The sequence below is a fragment of the Chiloscyllium punctatum genome, chromosome 32, assembly GCF_047496795.1.
Source record: "Chiloscyllium punctatum isolate Juve2018m chromosome 32, sChiPun1.3, whole genome shotgun sequence".
Classification (NCBI taxonomy): Eukaryota; Metazoa; Chordata; class Chondrichthyes; order Orectolobiformes; family Hemiscylliidae; genus Chiloscyllium; species Chiloscyllium punctatum.
Window position 1 is genome coordinate 53,995,408 of NC_092770.1, and position 19,385 is coordinate 54,014,792.

At 40.9% G+C, this 19,385-nt stretch overlaps 1 protein-coding gene across 13 annotated transcripts in view; it reads right to left on the reverse strand.

Annotated features, from left to right (window-relative positions):
* The window catches only part of LOC140458187 (calcium-dependent secretion activator 2-like), a 746,655-nt gene that overhangs the window by 211,931 nt on the left and 515,339 nt on the right, over nt 1-19,385 (reverse strand). For all 13 annotated transcript variants that reach the window (XM_072552408.1, XM_072552415.1, XM_072552410.1 and 10 more), the window contains exon 14: nt 6,778-6,879. In XM_072552408.1, the coding sequence (XP_072408509.1) occupies nt 6,778-6,879 (102 nt within the window). The remainder of the gene's footprint in view (nt 1-6,777; nt 6,880-19,385) is intronic.

The following is a 19,385-nucleotide window of genomic DNA, read 5'->3' on the forward strand; positions in this document are numbered from 1 at the left end:
TAGGGAATGCTGGATGACTACAGAAATTGAGGTTTTGATCAATCAAAAAGAAGGAAGCATATGTCAGGAACAGACTGCAGAGATCGAGTGACTCCTTAGTAGAGTATAAATGCGGTAGGAGTAGATCTGAGAGGTAAATCAGGAGGGCAAAAAGGAGACATGAGATAGCTTTGGTAAATTGGGTTAAAGAGAATCCAAAGGGATTTTATAAATACAATAAGGACAAAAGGGTGACTAAGGAGAGAAGAGGGCCCCTCAAAGATCAGCAAGGCAACCTATGTGTGGAACCGCAAAAGATAGTGGAGATACTAAACGAGTTCTGAATGTAAGTTTGCTCGCTGAGCTGGAAGGTTTATGTTCAGACATTTTGTCACAGTGAGCCTTGGAATGAAACACTGGTGATGTAGCCCACTTTCTATTTATATGTTTGAGTTTCCTTGCAATGGTGATGTCATTTCTTGTGGTGACATCATTTCCTATTCTTTTTCTCAGAGAGTGGTAAATGGGTTCCGAGTCAATGTGTTTGTTGATAGATTTCTGTTTGGAATGCCACGCTTCTAGGAATTCTCGTGCATGTCTCTGTTTGGCTTGTCCTAGAATGGATGTGTTGTCCCAGTCGAAGTGGTGTCCTTCCTCATCCATATGTAAGGATGTGGCTAAGTATGGAAGGAGGGTGGCTAGGATTTCTGGATGTGTTTTGTCTGCTTGTTTGGGTTTGTTGCTCAAAAATCAGCTAAAAAAAGCACATATATACAGTGTATTCAAGAAGAACAGGTACCCAATGAACACAGTCTGCCGACTTCTGAGCAACAAATCCAAACTAGCAGACAAAACATGGCCAGAAACCCTAGCCACTTTCCTCTACATCAAAGGCATCTTGGAATTGACTGCCAGACTAACTCATACCCCTTGGCATCGTGGTAGCCCACAAACCCACCAACACACTAAAACAGCAGGTAATGAACTTGAAAGACCACATAAAAGCAACTAAAAAGCATCTTGCAAGAACTGTAACAAACAGGTAGAAAACTAGCCATTAGGATGCATGAACATCAACTAACCACAAAACAACATGACCCTCTCTCACTAGTATCCTTACATAAAGATGAGGAAGGACAACACTTCGACTGAGACAACACATCCATCCTAGGACAAGCCAAACAGGGATTAGCATGAGGATTCCTAGAAGCGTGGCACTCCAACCGGAACTCTTTCAACAAACACATTGACTCGAATCCCATTTACCACCCTCTGAGAAAAAGCGTTGGAAATGACATCACCACAGGAAATGATGTCACCATGGGAAATGACATCACCAATGCAAGGAAAATCAAACATATACATAGAAAGCAGGCTTACACCACCAGTGCTACATTTAGAGGCTCACTGAAGATGTTATCGAGTATGGTGACAAAACATCAACAAGCAAACCTACACCCAGATCCTCAACCTGAGCTACAAATCTTCTCAAAACTCGCTAATTAGTATTTTGCATCAGTGTTTACTGTGGAGAAGGACATGGATGACATAGAATGTGGGGAAATAGATAGTGACATCTTGAAAAATGTCTAAATAGGAGGAGGTAGTGCTGAATGTATTAAAATGCATAAAGGTGGATAAATCCCCAGGACCTGATCAGGTGAACTCTGTGGAAAGCTAGGGAAGTGATTGCTGGGCCTCTTGCTAAGAGATTAGTGTCCCTGATAGTCACAGGTGAGGTGCCAGAATACTGGAGGTTGGTTAACGTGGTGCCACTATTTAAGAAAGGTGGTAAGGAAAAGCCAGGGAACTATAGACCGGTGAGCCTGACATTGGTGATGGCAGGTTGTTGGATAGAATCCTGAGGGACAGAATTTACATGTATTTGGAAAGGCAAGGACTGATTAGGGATAGTCAGCATGGCCTTGTGCATGGGAAATCATGTCTCACTGATTTGATTGAGTTTTTTTGAAGAAGTAACAAAGAGGATTGATGAGGACAGAGAAATGGATGTGATCTATATGGACTTCAGTAAGGCCTTCAACAATGTTCCCCATGGGAAGATTAGCAAGGTTAGGTCTCATGGAATACAGGGAGAACTAGCCATTTGGATACAGAACTGGCTCAAAGGTAGAAGACAGAGGGTGATGGTAGAGGGTTGTTTTTCAGACTGGAGGCCTGTGACCACAAAGTGGCACAAGGATCGGTGCTGTGTGCACAACTTTTCATCATTTATATAAATGATTTGGATGTGAGCATAAGAGGTATAACTAGAAAGTTTGAAAATGACACCAAAATTGAAGGTATTGTGGACAGCAAAGAAGGTTGTCTCTGAGTACAACAGGATCTTGATCAGATTGGCCATTGGTCTTAAGAGTGGTAGATGGAGTTTAATTCAGATGAATGTGAAGTACTACATTTTGGAAAGGCAAATCTTAGCAGGACTTATACACTTAATGGTAAGGTCTGGGGAATGTCGCTGAACAAAGGTAGCTTGGAATGCAGGTTCATAGCTCCTTGTCACAGGTAGGTAGGATAGTGAAGAAGGCATTTGGTATGCTTTCCTTTATTGGTGAGAGTATTGAGTGTAGGAGTTGGGAGGTCATGTTGCGGCTGTACAGAACATTTGGTTAGGCCACTTTTGGAACACTGTGTGCAAAACTGGTCTTCTTCCTATAGGAAGGATGTTGTGAAACTTGAAAGGGTTCAGAAAATATTTACAAGGGGGTTGCCAGGATTGGCAGGTTTGAGGTATAGGGAGAGGTTGAAAAGGCGAGGGCTATTTTCACTGGAGCATTGGAGGCTGAGGGGTGACCTTACTGGGGTTTATAAAATCATTGGGGGGCATGGATAGGGTAAATTGACAAGGTATTTTCCCTGGGTTAGGGGATAACAGAACTGGAGGGCATAGGTTTATGGTGAGTGGGGAAAGAATTAGAAGGGACCTAAGGAGCAACTTTTTCACACAAAGTGTGATGCGTGTATGAAATGAGCTGCCAGAGGAAGTAGTGGTAGCTGGTACAATTACAACATTTAAAAGGCATCTAAATGGGTACATGAATAGGAAGAGTTTAGAGGGATATGGGCCAAGTGGGACTAGATTAATTTTGGATATCAGATTAGCATGGATGAGTTGGATCGAAGAGTCTGTTTCCATGCTGCAGAATTCTACGATTCTAAATGGTCTTCCCTGTATCCTTAAACTGTGACCCCTATTCTGGATTCCCCAGTCATCAGGAACATCCTTCCCACCTTTCCCCAGTCTAATCCTGCTAGGACTCCATATGTTTTAATTGGGTCTCTATTCATGTTTTAAACTCTGGTAAACCATAAGAAATAAATAATTCTCTAAATATCGACTGAATTTAAATGATATTGAGCAAAGGGAGACCATTTGATTTTTTTTTGTTGTATCCACGCTTGTTCATACAAGTGACATTTTATTTCAACCTATTTTACTTAGTAACTACATTAACAGTAGCTGATAGTAACAACAGACTATTGTATTTGTGGATAACTCACAGCCCATTTGAAGGATACTGAGAAATACAGACATACTAATATGTAACCTTTAGACTGAGTCTGCCAGTGACTAGTAATTTTAATGAAAATGGCTGGAATTAAAAGTCTATTCATCTGATGCAAAATGTTGATTTTGAAGTCAGCTCCCAACCAAAGCGCATTTTCTAAAGATTACCGAATTGAGATCAAATGAACAGAAATTGAAAAGCACACAACATTCAATCTACTTCAATTCACACTAACTCTTCTCCTTGTAGTGATCGCAGACACTATCATTATTTTAAATTGGAAATAGAACACAAAATAGGCCTAATTGTGAGGGAAAGTGCTGCAGGAGAGGCTTGTCAATTTAACTGAGTCCCTATAAGGTCTCCTATTCTGTCTGAAGTGTTTGATTTTATAAAAAAAAGTGAAAGCGGCATTTTGTCTGAATTGACTTTGATGTTTTAACAGGTGCATCAAAATAATCTCCATTAAAATATTGAACAGAGTAATTTGAGTGACTACATTGAACAGTCATGTACTAATATTTCAGTGTCATTTCCAAGTGCAGAGCTGATCTATGGAGTTGCACACAGTGGATGAAATGTTTGTATTTTAACAGGAAAGTAAAAGCCGGTAATCTCGAATCCGACACGGTTAGACATCCTGCCTGATGTCCAGATGTTTAACAGGCTACCAATCCGATACACTTACTTTACATCTGTGTTAAACCCCATACTCTGCACCACCAACTTAGTCAAGAGTAGAAGTAAGCTTCAACTGAACTGATACCAAGGATGGGGAATAATTAAGCCTGGGCACGCAGTTGAACAATTAATGCTGACATCTGTATTTTGTTGTAAGCACCTTTTAGTAAGCTCATCATTTTGGAATTGTACTCTCTCTCAGTGCAGTATGCTGCAACTGAGAGGCAGGGGTGATAGGTGGACTTACAGCATGACAAACTTCGATTAAAAACAGAATGGAAAAATTATACTGCAAGCAAGTACAGCTGAAAGATTTTTTTTAAAATGCATTCATAATCTACATCTTATACCTTTACATGGAAGTTTATTTTGTTCAAAAATGTTTATTAAGTAAACCTTGTGGTAGTCCCTCAGAATGAAGTGACACAAGAACCTGTGCATCAAGTCCTTTAACAGGGGGAGGTTGACCAGGATATTCTCTAGCCATTACCACTTGCCACTGACACATTGGAAAGATCAGTAGATTAATAGGCAACCAATTTGGTTGCTAATGAAGCACCTTCTTGTAGTTATGAACCTAAAACTTCTGACTCAAGAGGTAAGGGTTCCAACATATCACCACCAGACCTCTCTTTAAGTTAACAACATGCTTTATTTTCTAAACTTTCTTCTGTCTACATGCAAAATCTGACAGAATGGAACAATAGCAATGTCAGGTCACATGTGATTGATATTTGTTCTTCTAATGATAAAAGTGAATAGAAAACTTTGACAACAAAGGAATCACATCATGAGACATGCATTTAAACAGAGAAAAGTAGAACTTCAGATTTAACATGCAGACATTAAGTTTCAACTTCAAGTTAATCACTTTCTGTCTGAATCAGACATCTGTGGATTTAAACCCCAGTCAGATTGTAGTTTGTAACCTATGCTAGAATTAAGTGTGGTCACAACGGAGTGCTGTACTACCAGAAGTGATGCACTTGGATGAAAGTGTTCATTAGAGAGTCAGCGTCCTTGTTTAAATAGATATAAAAGATCATTTGGTGAAAGGCTATAAAACATGTCCTGGCTACATTTTTTGCCATGGCAAATTTCACAAAATCCAATTATTTTGTTAATTCTTTGGTCATTTGTTAGAACTTGTGCACATTTCATCTGCTATATTTACTGATAAAACACCAGGGACTACATTTCAAAATTAATCCTTTGCTTGCCAAACACTTTGGGATATTCTGAGAATGTGTTCAACTGTAGATGAAGGCATCTTAATTCGAGTGGTGCCCTTTAACACTACACTTGAAAACTATTTTGCCCAGTTTAAAATAGAATGAGTTGGAATTCTATGCTCTGTTTTACTAGTTAAAATAGCATCTAGTAGTACTTCTCTTTGAAAGTCATTTCAGCTTGAATGAAGTATTCCTTCACCTACTGCTCAATAATTTGTCATCATCCTAGCAACACCCATGGAGGCCATGGTAGATGGAGGCTTAATTTAAAAAGTCCATGTCATTGACACTACCAAACCGTAACATACGGGGGCGGCATGATGGCAGCCTCACAGCACCAGGGACCCGGGTTCGATTCCACCCTCGGGTGACTGTCTGTGTGGAATTCACACATTCTCCCTGTGTCTGCGTGGGTTTCTTCTAGGTGCTCCGGTTTCCTCCCACAGTCCAAAGATGTGCAGGTTAGGGAGATTGGCCATGCTAAATTGCCCATAGCATTTGGTGCATTAGTCAGAGGGAAATGGGTCTGGGTGGGTTACTCTTTGGAAGGTCAGTGTAGACTTGTTGGGTCGAAGGGCCTGTTTCCACACTGTAGGGAATCTATTCTAATCATCCTGGGAGGTAAGCCACAGTGAAAAGCAACATAACAATATGGTGGGAACTAGCTCAGTTTATTGACATCTTGTAAGTCTTGGAAGGATTCTGTGGTTTAGGTTGTGTTCTGGGATCTATGTGGAGTCTGCTAGCCTTTCCTGCCATGGGGCGAAAGTGAGGACTGCAGATGCTGGAGATTAGAGTCGAGAGTATGGTGCTGGAAAAGTACAGCAGGTCAGGCAGCATCCAAGAAGCAGGAGAATCAATGTTTCAGGCAAAAGGTCTTCATCAGGAATTCCTGCTATGATTCTGTATCTTAAGTAGGAATCCACTCTGCAACCACCACAGACGTGCACACCCAAAACACTTAGCTTGAGCTAGGGGCCATTTCCCTTAGATCCATGGTTGTATCAAATGCTTGGCTCATTCCCATCCATCACCTCAGATGTTGGGCCCACCAGCATTGGATGGTAGATGAACAGACAGACAGGTACCCTGTTTATTTCCAAATTAGCCAGAATTAAAATAGGAATTCACGCATCCAGGCATGAGAACAGTACAACATGGGGTGATCCTCAATGCCAAGGAAGCAAAACCAGCTGCAATAACAACAGAAATTTCTAGAAAAGCTCAGCAGGTCTGATATCATCTTTGGAGAGAATGCAGCATAAAGACAGCCCTGCTGAGTTTGTCCAAGCAATTTCTGTTTCAGATTTCCAGCATTGGCAGTTCTTGATCTTATTGTAGCAAAACCAGCTTACCTGAAGTGGGTGATCTGGTTTTCAAGGAGGCACAGAAGCCTTTCTTTAATTTCATCAAACCTTTCTTTCTCTTCAACTGTTACAGTTCCAATTCCATCTGGTCTGAAAAAGAGAAGGAAAGACACCCTTTCAAAGGTTGGAAGTCAAAACAGAAGTTCACTAACTCACTGATATAAAATGACACACAATTTTATACAATCAGGATACCTCTTCTTCTCTAATTCAGTTATACAATGAGGGCACCACTGCTAGGTCAACATTTATTGGCCATTCCAGAGGGCAGTTAAGAGTCAGCTGCATTGTTGTGTGTCTGGAGTCACATGCAGACCAGACCAAGTAAGGACGGCAGATTTCTTTCCGTAAAGGACATAAGTGAAGCAGACATGTTTTCCTGGTAATTGACAATGGTTTCATGGCTATCATTAGACTCTTAATTCCAGATTTTTATTGAATTTAAATTTCATAACCTACCGTGGTGCATTTTGAACCCAGGTTCTCTGACTCTGAAGGAGCTTTGCTCCCTAAAGAAGCCTGCAGTGCTATCAAAAATTTAGCAAGATACTTCACCCAATTTTCCAACAGTTTTAATCACAAAGACATGGGCTTACCAATCCAGATTTGCAATGTGTGCACTCAATAAGCAGGATTCCAGGTCAGGAAAGCAAGGACAGAATGTTCCTCCCATATTTTGCTGCCTATTTAAGATGAAGGTCGCAAGGGAAAAGACTTACAAGATAGCTGAAGAGGATAGGGACACACCAGATGGACTCAGGAGTGAATGGCTTGAGAAAAGGCAAGAGAGGCTTTCTGAACTGGGGAGAAAGCTAGCAGGGTGTAGGGGAATGGGAGTAAGTTGTTCTCAGTTGGTGAGACAGCCATAATAAAATCTATATACTTATTTTCATTCTCAAGGTATGTGCATTGCTGGTCAGGATTTGTTATTAGTTCATGGGATATCAACATCTCTGAAGAGCCAATATCTGTTGACTATCCTTAATTGCCGTTGAAAAGGTGGTAAGTTGCCTTCCTGAACTAGCGCTTTCCATTTGGTATAGACACACCCACATTGCTACTGGGAAAGTAATTCATTGACAGTTTGAAGGAACAATGATTGCATTAGTCCTGGTTTTAAGAACAGGACAATTTTCCACATTGATGCCAACATTATTGTGGTGGTGGAACATTAATTGGCTTGTGGTATGGTAAGATCTGGAGTGCAAATCTTCAGCACCACTACTGCAATGTTGTCAGGGCCCACATCATGGTCCATGGTATCTATCACCATCAAGCCAGGTAATTGAACCTGGTTTAATGAAGAGTGCAGGATTGCAGCAGCAGCAGCATCGTATATTCTTAAACATGAGGTGATAGTGCTAAATAGTCCCACTACCAACAGTCCTGCAGTCCTATCGCATCCAGTTCTAAAGGGAATAAGTGCAGGAGAGGATCCACAAATATCCCTGTCCATAATAATGGGAGAGCCCAGTACATAAGTGCAAAAGCCAAGATTGAAACATTTGCAATCATTTTCAGTCTGAAGTGCTGAGTTAATAATTCATCTTGGCCTCCTTCAGAGGTCCCCAGCATCACAAATGCCAGTATCCAGTCAATTTGATTCAATCCACATTGTAACAAGACATGTTTGGAGGTACTAGATGGTCTGAGTTCTAACCTTTGATGTGCACCTTATCAAATGGATATCTAGGTACATCATATCCATATTGAATTGGAAACAAAAAATGATAATAAATCAATCAAACACAAATTGTCTATCACAAAATGGTTATGAACTCTCCTCAATTGCATTGAACTTTTCTTAGTGCCCTGCCATAATCTTGTTAATAGTAAATTCCAGCAATCTCCCTCTGATAGACGTTAGACTCAGTGTCTATAGTTTCCTACTTTCTGGCTCCCTACTTTTTTGAATGGAGAAGTCACCTTGGTATGTTCCAATCTGATTACAAACTCACGGATGTTTGGAAAATTAAAACCAACGTATCTACAATCTCAGCAGCCACTTTTAAGATTCTAGGATAAGGGCCTAATACTGGAAAGTGGGATTACTGTTGATTTAATGTCACTTGGGCAGTACAGGCTCGATGGGCTGATGAGCCTCTTCTGTATTGTATGATTCTATGATAGAATGCAGTTCATCAGGATTTGCAGGGACTTGTTAACGTTTTCACTTCCTAAATGCAGTAGGAATCACCTGATGAAGGAGCGTCGCTCCGGAAGCTAGTGTGCTTCCAATTAAACCTGTTGGACTATAACCTGGTGTTGTGTGATTTTTAAATTTGTACACCCCAGTCCAACACTGGCATCTCCAAATCATAAATGCAGTAGTGCTGATATATGAGATAATTTTGGTAATGGACACTGAAGTCCCTCAACCAATGTATATTCTGTGCTCTTGTTGATTCTTGCTTCATCCTCATGGTGCACAAATACTAACTCATCAACTGATGGGAGGTTAATAGATTGAAAATCATACAGTTGTTTCCTTGCCAACACTGGACCATATAACAGAAGGGTTTGGAGTCAATATTGAGGACCTCCAGAGGAACTCCCTGCTCACTCTGTACCACTGATCCACTGTTGGTGGGATGGGTCTTAACAATGGATAATGAAAGTATTGACCGCAATGTTGGTTTGGAGGTTCTGACTTTGTCAGGCTTTCTTTCACTAGTGAGATAGCTCTCCCAATCTTGGCAGAAGCTTGCAGAGGTTAGTAAAAAGAACATGGCATGGATGATAGGGCCAGCTGTCTCACTGTTGCTGTGACACGGTGGCACAGTGGTTAGCACTGCTGCCTCACAGCGCCAGAGACCCGGGTTCAATTCCCGCCTCAGGCGACTGACTGTGTGGAGTTTGCACGTTCTCCCCGTGTCTGCGTGGGTTTCCTCCGGGTGCTCCGGTTTCCTCCCACAGTCCAAAGATGTGCAGGTCAGGTGAATTGGCCATGCTAAATTGCCCGTAGTGTTAGGTAAGGGGTAGATGTAGATGTAGGGGTAGGGGTATGGGTGGATTACGCTTCGGCGGGGCGGTGTGGACTTGTTGGGCCGAAGGGCCTGTTTCCACACTGTAAGTAATCTAATCTAATCTAATCCAGTTTTATGGTTTTGGGTTTTTTTCTGAAGGGATATGTTACAATGGAGTGGCTTGCTAGTCCATTTCAGATGGCAGTTAAACACACTCTTTTGGATTTATAGGGTGTTACATGTAGGCCAGACTAAGTAATGAATGCAGATTTCCTTTCCTAAAAGGGAATTGGTGAACCAGATAGGTTTTTACAACGATGGATTATGGTTTCATGGCACCATTACTGAAAACAGCTTTCAATTCCAGATGTTTAAAATTAATTTAATATATTTCCATGGAGGGATTTGAACGTATGTCTCGAGGCCTTTAGTCCATTGGCATTATCGCTACACCACCATCACCCACTCATAGCTGCCCTGACAGTGTTTGGATAGAACAGAATGACTTGTCAGAGGGCACTCACAGTCAAGTGGATTCACAGAAATGGATAAGCATGGCAGCTTTTCTTTCCAAAAAAGAACCACTTATTGTTGACTTACACTGATGATGTCTTTCAATTTTCAGATATGATTTTAAATTGAATTCAAATCCTTCTAATGTTGTGGGATTTGAACGTGTGTGCTATGCTTGTTAATCCAGTAATTTAACCACCACATTACATTCACCATTTCATATCCAGATCAATATCACACACATATCAATAACCATGTTTTCTCCTAAGAATACAGGGACTATCAGTATCTTTTGCTGTGATCTATAACTATGTAATAAATAAAACATTGGATATATCTACAGTTTAAGATCTGACAATCCTATTTGGTTCCTTCCAGGTCAACAGGGAGGAAATCTGTCACATTAATCAATTAGAAACACACAGGTGCAGCAAAGGGTACTGATGTCTATTTCTGGAAGTAAATGACACAGTTTCTCCCTGTTTTATGATAAACAGGCAACTTGCTGACATGCTTTTGGCCAGTGGCAAGGGGCTGTACCAGGGTACAATGTCAAAGCAACTTATTTCAGTGGAGCTTGTGAAAGGGGATGCTTTTAACTGCAATTAAAAGCTGAGTTCCATCTCCACAGGTAGACCTCTGTTGGTCCTCCAGCTGCTGGAATTCCTGCCACCCCCACCCACCCTCTTACTCAACCCTATCTTGTTTGCACATCAAGTAGAAAATTCCATTTGCCCTCTTAACCATGTCCTTAATTGACATTTTAAATAAGCAACGTGAAGCTTTTGCCCTGAGCTGACTCCAGCAAATTGAGTCAAGGATAGTATGGTGTTGGCAAACCTGCATGCCAGCCAGAGGTGTCACTTCTTGAGCTTCCCTGACCCACCTCCCCCATTATTACCACCTTATCAGTGCAAACATCCTGCCCAGCTGCCAAGTAGTTGTAAACTGAGAGAGCACATACAGTGACTGGCATCCGCCCAACGACTGGCATCTGTCCAAACTGTGCAGAAACATAGGCCACTAAATGCCCACATCATTGAGCTATGTTGAAGTTATCACAAGAAACAACTGTACGATTAAGTCAACAAAGTGTACTCGGCATGTCAGGAAAGCCACTGGGAATAGATTTGACAAAAAAAAAGGCAGATATTAAGGTGGCAAGGAATGAATTCACAGTACCATAATGTACTAAGCACATGGGCTAATCATGATTACCACATACACACATGCAACTGGCCCACGGTACGATCAGACATGCCTACAGTTCCTAAAATCTTTACGATGTTCAAATCCGGAATATATAATAAGCTGCGACTTATATCTAAAAGAGGACTTCACACAAGCACACACAGGTACAATCATTAAGGCATTAGTTTTGGCATTTCTATGCAAAGTATTGGCTATTTTTGTTTGTCTGGCTCACGAACCATTGTTCCCAGTAAACTAAAGGATACAGAATTGTTAGTTCCATGTAAAGTACAGACATCTTAATATACCTCTTCTACTGGTCAGACTTGAAACCTAGCTCAGTTTCTCCCTAAGTCTTTGCAAGGAGTGTCAGATAGCAATCAATTGCTGAAATCCTCTGAAAAGAACACATACTGAGAAACTGAAATATAATCACCTGAATTTAAGTCTCCATTCAGCCTACAATGGATAGCCCCAGTGACGATGTATGATAGCCTGCAGCCTTTGTGCCACCTTTGTGTCGTCTGGTTATTCTAATGCCAGCTGCATTCAACCAGCACAAACTATAATGTTTAATGGCTGCACACATTAACCTCATGCCTAGAATTACTTAAAGCTGAACTACACCTTTTAAAGAGCATGGGCACAGCTGTTTTCACGTTTCATACTGGAGCCCTTGGAGAGGTAGATGGAAAGATTTCCTCATCTTCAGGGAGCTAGAGGGCCCTCAAAACATGTAAGATGATGACAATGGAAGCAGTCATTGAAGTTTACAGCAGGTGATAGCCCCATGAACTTGGCGCAGTACCATAACAAGTTTAATTAATTATTTTAACAACTACTTATATGAGTAGCCAAGGTCAGTAAATGCATTTTCAAACACCATATCTTACCAAGTGCACCACTAACCTCAGTTACTATGAAATGCACATTTCTCCATGACTCTCCTACCACTAAACTTTACTGACCATGACTCAAGCCTAATATTCCTTGACTTCAGCTCATCCTCACACGCAAAGAAAGCCTCACATTCACAACTCAAAACTTGCATACATTGTCAGTTATTCAATCATATCAGCTGTACCACTCAAATATATCGCATGATAATCACTGACACACCATCTGCACTCTCACTGCCTTGTCGGAGACTATGGTGTAAAATTAGAGGCAGCAGGAACTAACTCGAGGGGTAAAGGCATTCCGATATTTTCCAACCACACGAGGAGATTGAGCTGATCATTATGGGAAAGCTATCAACAAAGCTGAAAACATTAAAGATGATAGTGTTCTCACATCTAATCCTCCTACCCAATCCCTACTTCTCTCATTCCATAATTTCTTTTTACTTACAAGCTGTTGATGGTGTCCACATTTTTTACTTGCTTCCTTACTCCCAGAACTTCATTTATGTTTGTCTTTCTTTTCTGATAAAATCATAGAGTCATAGAGAGGGACAGCACAGAAACAGACCCTTCACTTCATCTTGTCCATGCTGTCGAGATGTCCTAACCTAATCTAGTCGCGTTTGCCAGTAATTGGCCCACATTCCTCTAAACCCTCCTGTTCATATACCCATCCAGATGCCTTTTATGTGTTGTAATTGTACTAGCCTCCAATACTTCCTCTGGCAGCTCATTCTATATACGCACCACCCTCTGCGTGAAAACATTTGAAATTTTAAAAATCTCAAACCTATGCCTTCTAGTTCTGGACTCCCCATCCCAGGGAAAAGACCTTGTCTATTTACTATATCCATGCCCCTCATGATTTTATAATTACAAGCTTACTTGTAGTTCAGATAGAAAGATGCTATCAAGTCCAATTTTACCTCTTACAATTAGTTAAATGAAGCACAGTCCAGATCTGCCTCCTTCTTATACATCACAGTAGCATGAACTTTAACATCTCACTGATATCTATGAAAATCACAGTAAGCAAAGACCCTCAAAAACATGCGTTACATGGACATTAGGTTGGAACTTAGTGGTTTAACATTGTTATGCAAGACACATCAAAAGCAATTTGAGTATAGGCTACAAATGATCTTCAGAAAACTGTAAGACAGATTTTTTTTTGAGCTGGGCCTAATCTTGTACTGTGATAGATACGTAAAACGAGCAAGTGCTGAATGTTCTAATTACAGCATCCTTAGAACATCAATACAGCTTAGAATCTATTGATTGTTTTCATTTGCAATTACATCTCACATTTCAGACTGGAAAACAGGAACAGAAACAATGCCTTTGTGAATTAGCTACAGTTTTGTCAAGCTGAATTTCACTTCATGCTGCATTTAACTTCCTGTTTTGTTAATTCACGCAGCATGGAAAAAGGCCCTTCAGTCCAACTCATCTATGCTGACCAAGTTTCCCAAACTAAATCAGTCCCACTTGCTTGCATTTGACCCATACCCCTCTAAACCATTCCTATTTTTGTAGCTATCCAAATGTCTTTTAAATGCTGTAACTGCATCCGCATCCAACACTTCCTCTGGCAGTTCACTACATACACGAACCACTCTCTTTGTGAAAAAGTTGCCTCTCAGATCCCTTTTAAATCTTTCTCATCTTGCCTTATAAATATGCCCTCTAGTTTTGAACTCCCCTACTTGAAGGGAAAGGCCATTGCTATTCACTTTATCTATGTCCTTCATGATTTTATAAGGTCACCCCTCAACCTCCTACCCTCCAGTAAAAAAAGTCCCAGTCTATCCTTATAACTCAAACTCTCATTCACAGCAACATCATGGTAAATCTTTTCTGAACCCTCTTTAATTTAATAATATTCTTCCCAGAGCAGGGTGTTCAGAACTGTACTCCAAAAGTGGCCCCACCTACATCCAGTACAACCTCAACATGATGTCCCAACTCCTACCCTCAATGGTATAAAGTGTTCACATGGAGTTTTGTAATCAATGACTGCAGATTGCTAATAAACTATGCAGCTGTTCTTGCCTATTCAAAAGGATTCTGTAATCCATGCTCAACACAAGGAAAGTTGAATTGTTATCCTTTCCGAAGAAGAGGACATCCATACTGGCATTGTTAGTTAACAGATACAATTTTGCTTGAAGATCTTTTGGGCATTTGCACATTGTGTAAAGTAAATCCCTTTTGAAACACTCTTAATGTGGCAGCTGTTCCACATTCCATTCACTCAATCTGCTATCCAGGAACATGCTGTGAACCAACGTCCTCCAATCTTGAGCCTGTCTTACTGCTTTCCAAAGCTTGGAAACATCAGACTGGCAGCATAAAACAAAATGTCTCCTCTTCTTTTTAAATTTCTTCCACAAACAAATTCAGACACTAACTATGTATTAGGAAGTACTACAAAATTGGTCAGCATTGCTCATTTATTAGACTTGAAATCTTTATGAAAGCGTGCAAAGGTTAAGAGTACATGCATTACTGTAGCAATACTACACTGTTTCCTTATCAATTGTCTGCCATTCTTAGGATAATGACTGGTAGAATATATGGGAGTTAAGAGCTCTTCAATACCCATTTACTGTAGGTAGACCCACAATACCAACAGAGAGGGAAAAGAAGCTTGTAGTTTATGAAGATCCCTTGTTCAATAAGGCAGCGCACCAACTTTTCTCAAGAACAACTAAGGATGGGCAATAAATGCTGCTCCAGGCCGCAACATCCACATTCCACGAGTAAATAAATAAAAGCATCATTGCCACTAACCGCAAATGAAGGTTATTAGCTAATGAGATAGAAACATGAGATAAAAACCCTTTTGATTATATTTCAAACATCATTATTAAAAGTGCTTATTGGCATAGAGAAAATGTGAGAAAATGCATTCACCTGTATAATGATATGTCTTTGTATTAACAACCAATTTCTTTAGATTATAATCTGGTCCACTAGCTCGCTTTTAGTCTTAATCAGTTTCTGCATCATCAGCCCACAAATTTTCCTTTAAACTTCCTAATAGTCAGAATAATCAAAAAGATCCTCAAACAAGGATGTTTAGATTGGGTGATAAGACCTTCCACCTTCACCTTGGGCAGAGATTAAATGCCTCTGGAGTTGCAAGAACCCTACATGCTGAATTGGACAATCTCTCTCCCAACTCTTCCTTTGGACCTATCTGGTCTAGGCTCTTCCCTACCTCACTGGTAGCCAAGCTTACCAATGGGGCTAACTTCCAGGTGGGGAATATATACCCTGTGTTAGAACACCATAGCATACAGGGAATCCGAGCCCATTCAAACCTGCATCCCTACCCATGCTCATGTTAGCCTGCAGTCTGCATAAAAAAATGTGAATGGGGAATGCTTAATTTATTGAATGGAGAGTGAAGAGAAGGTGAGAAAGATTGAATGATGTGTGTGATGAAACAAATGGAAGTAATGAAATTTTTTTGAGTCTTTAAGTATACTGACAGTCTTGCAGGACAGAGTCCACACCAGCAAAAGTAAATTTTCAAGTTTGGCTGTAATTATGACGCACCACACCTGATTCACAGTTAAGTGAGATATCTTCGAATCAACCTGTTCGGAGACAGTATTGCCCACCTCTGGAGCAGGTGGGACTTGAACCCAGGCCTCCTGGCTCAAAGAGAGGACCACTACCATTGCACCACAAGAGCCCTGAAATCCCTTATATCTGAATGCATCAGGAATAACTATTTTGTGCTGTGTTTAATTAACAACCCCCACAAGTTCAAGTCATTGTATAGGTTTCAATGTAAAGTGTTGGCCGTAATTTTAGCAAATGCAACGGGGCAACAGGTTAAAGTGTCAGTTTGGTGACAGTGACTAAAATTCGGTAAGTTTTAAGAAAACAGACAGCGGTGAGGCCGGGCCTTTGGACAATATGGTGAGGGAGTGCGAGTGAGTGTGATAGTGCCCTGCAAACCAACTGAGAGAGAAAACAGCCAGGTTCAAGTGGACACAGTGGACTGTCTCTGCCGCTATTGATGTCAAAGTTATAAATGTAAAAACTCTCACCCCTTTCCTTTCCTTCAGTCTGACGTGTCCGCCTGCTGACTCCCCCCCTGACTCTATCTTATCTCCTGCCCTTTTGCATCTGCTCAATACAGTGACTACCGTTTTCTTCTCGTTGCTATTTTGCCATCTTATAGTCATTTTCCTGCCATTTTTAATCAGTTTTTTTATTTCATGGTTATGGCTGCTGTTGGCTTGGCCTTTATTTGTTGCCCAGCACGAATTGCCCTGAGCTGGTGGTGAGCTGCCTGTGGAACTGCTGCCTCCATGGGGACACCCACAAGAAAAGGGGGTTCAGGGATTTTAACCCAATGACAATATAATTTATAAGCCAGGAAGTCGTGTGACTTGAAGGAGAACTTGCGGGTGGTGGTATTCTTATTCATCTGCTTCCCTTCCCTTAGAGGTTGTGGGACTTAGGGTGTGATGATATTTATGGCTTTAAGAGATGTATCTTGTCCTGCTTTTTAAATTTTGAATGGAGGCTTTGAGACAGAGGTGTTGAGCTGTCTACTCCAAAGAAATAAAGTAAACAGCTTGTGAAGCAGCTGAATTTTTTTTAAAGTTGCAGTATTAGAAGCAGCACGATTAGAGTCGGGATCCTAAACAGTTTTAGTTTAGCTTTCAGCATTTGTTGGGGTCTTGAAGCTGGATGTGGAAGCTGTTATTCCTCTCTCTATTACAGCTAAGTGTGCATTCTCTTTTCAGGTGTTGCATTTGGTTGGTTTAAGTAGGGTGTGCCATTGTGTATTAATGGCTCATTCAGTCAATAAGAGCTTTCTGAGGGTGGAACAAGTCAAATCAGGGTTTTCACAGAAAGTGAGTATAGCAAACCTTTCAGAATTGGCAGACAAGTTGAAGTTGGAGTTGCCTGTGTCTGTAAGGAAAAGGGAAATAATTGCTAGGAGTGCAAACAAAATAGTTGGAAAATGGCTAAAATTCAATGGCAAATAGAACACTTAAACATGAAAAGGAAATGTTATAGTTTAAATTACAAATGAAAGCAGAAGAAAGGGAGAAAGAATTTTTGAACTTCGGAAGTTGCAACTGAAAACTGAAAGTTGATTTAAAATGGCAGAGGTAGAGATGAGAGGTAGGAGCAGTGATGAGGACAGTGATCGAGAGCAATCCGATCAAAGTGAAAGGCAGGTGGGAGTCTGTTTAAATACAAGTTGTTCTGCTATAATGCATGTTTTGTTAATGCGAATTCACTATAAACGTGATTGACAAACTGGGGATACTTTCTAAGGGCTGATGCCCGAAACGTTGATTCTCCTGTTCCTTGGATGCTGCCTGACCTGCTGCGCTTTTCCAGCAACACATTTTCAGCTCTGATCTCCAGCATCTGCAGTCCTCATTTTCTCCTCGAACACTTTCTAAAGTGTATACTTTAGAACTCTTAAAGTGTATATTGTTTTTTTTAGATTAGATTACTTACAGCGTGGAAACAGGCCTTTTGGCCCAACAAGTCCACACCGACCCGCTGAAGAGCAACCCACCCAGCCCCATTCCCCTGCATTTACCCCTTCACCTAACACTACGGGCAATTTGCCATGGCCAATTTACCTAACCTGCACATTTTTGGATTGTGGGAGGAAACCGGAGCTCCTGGAGGAAACCCACGCAGACTCGGGGAGAATGTGCAAACTCCATACAGAGAGTCGCCTGAGGCGGGAATTGAATACGGGTCTCTGGCACTGTGAGGCAACAGTGCTAACCACTGTGCCACCCACTGCTGCATCTAAGGGTCGCATCAGCAAGTAACATTTTAGTACATTTGCAGAACAGTGAGTTCATATAAACAAACCCAGCTCATGGACTGGAGCAGGCTTCAAGTCAGGCCACCCATCTTATAGTGTGATTCCGGCCCCATTAATTTAAATGGTGCTGCCATTACGTGATTTTCTTATAAAATGGGATTGCATGAGAACGAACTATAGTAGAACCGACCAAATGTCCAGTCATTGCCTAGGTTTGACGAGAAGGATGTAGAAGCCTTTTTCATTTCATTTAAGAAAGTGACTAAACAAAAGGAATTCGTCGGTGACCACATTGGTATTGTTAATCCAAACAAAGTTGGTAGGTAGATCTAGTGAGGTTTTTAAATCACTATCAGACGAGGCATCTAAGGCATTCGATGAGGTGAAGAATGTCTCCTTGAGTGCATATGAACAAATGCCAGAAGCCTGCAGACAATGTTTTAGGAAACTAATGAGGGAATCTGGTCAAATGTACAAATAAGGACATTGAAAATAGATCAGATGTTTGATACTCTTAGATTGTTATTTTGGATGAGTTCAAAAATTCACTTCCTGAAGTGGTGCAAACTCTTGTGGAAGAGCAGAGTTAAAACTCTAGAGGATCAAAAATTGATAAAGGATGGTTAGCTTGGTTTTGTGTAACAAAAATAGTGTCGCTCAAACTTGATTGAGTTTTTTGAGGAAGTTACCAAAAAGGTGGTTGTTGGTAGAGCAGTAGACCTTGTATATTTGGATTTTGGTCAAACCTTTGACAATGTTCCTCATGGTAGACTAATTAGTAAAGTTAGGTCACATGGGTTTCAGAGTGAGGTTGCCAATTGGATAAATAATTGGCTTAATGATAGGAGACAGAGTCATGGTGGAGGGTTGCCTTTTGGGCTGGAGGTCTGTCACTGTGGTGTTGCACAGGATCGGTTCTGGATCCTCTTTTGTTTGTCATTTCTATTGGTGCCTTAGATGAGAATATAGAAGGCATGGTTAGTAAGTTTGCAGATGACACCAAAATTTGTAGCACTGTCGACAGTGAAGAAGGTTTTCTAAGATTACAAAAGGATCTTGGTCAAATAGGTCAATGGACTGGAAATTGGCAGATGGAGTTCAATCTGGATAAATGCTAGGTATTGCATTTTGGTATAATAAACAAGGGTAAGATTTAAACAATTAATGGTAGGGCCTAGGGTAGTGTTGTGGAACAGAGGGACC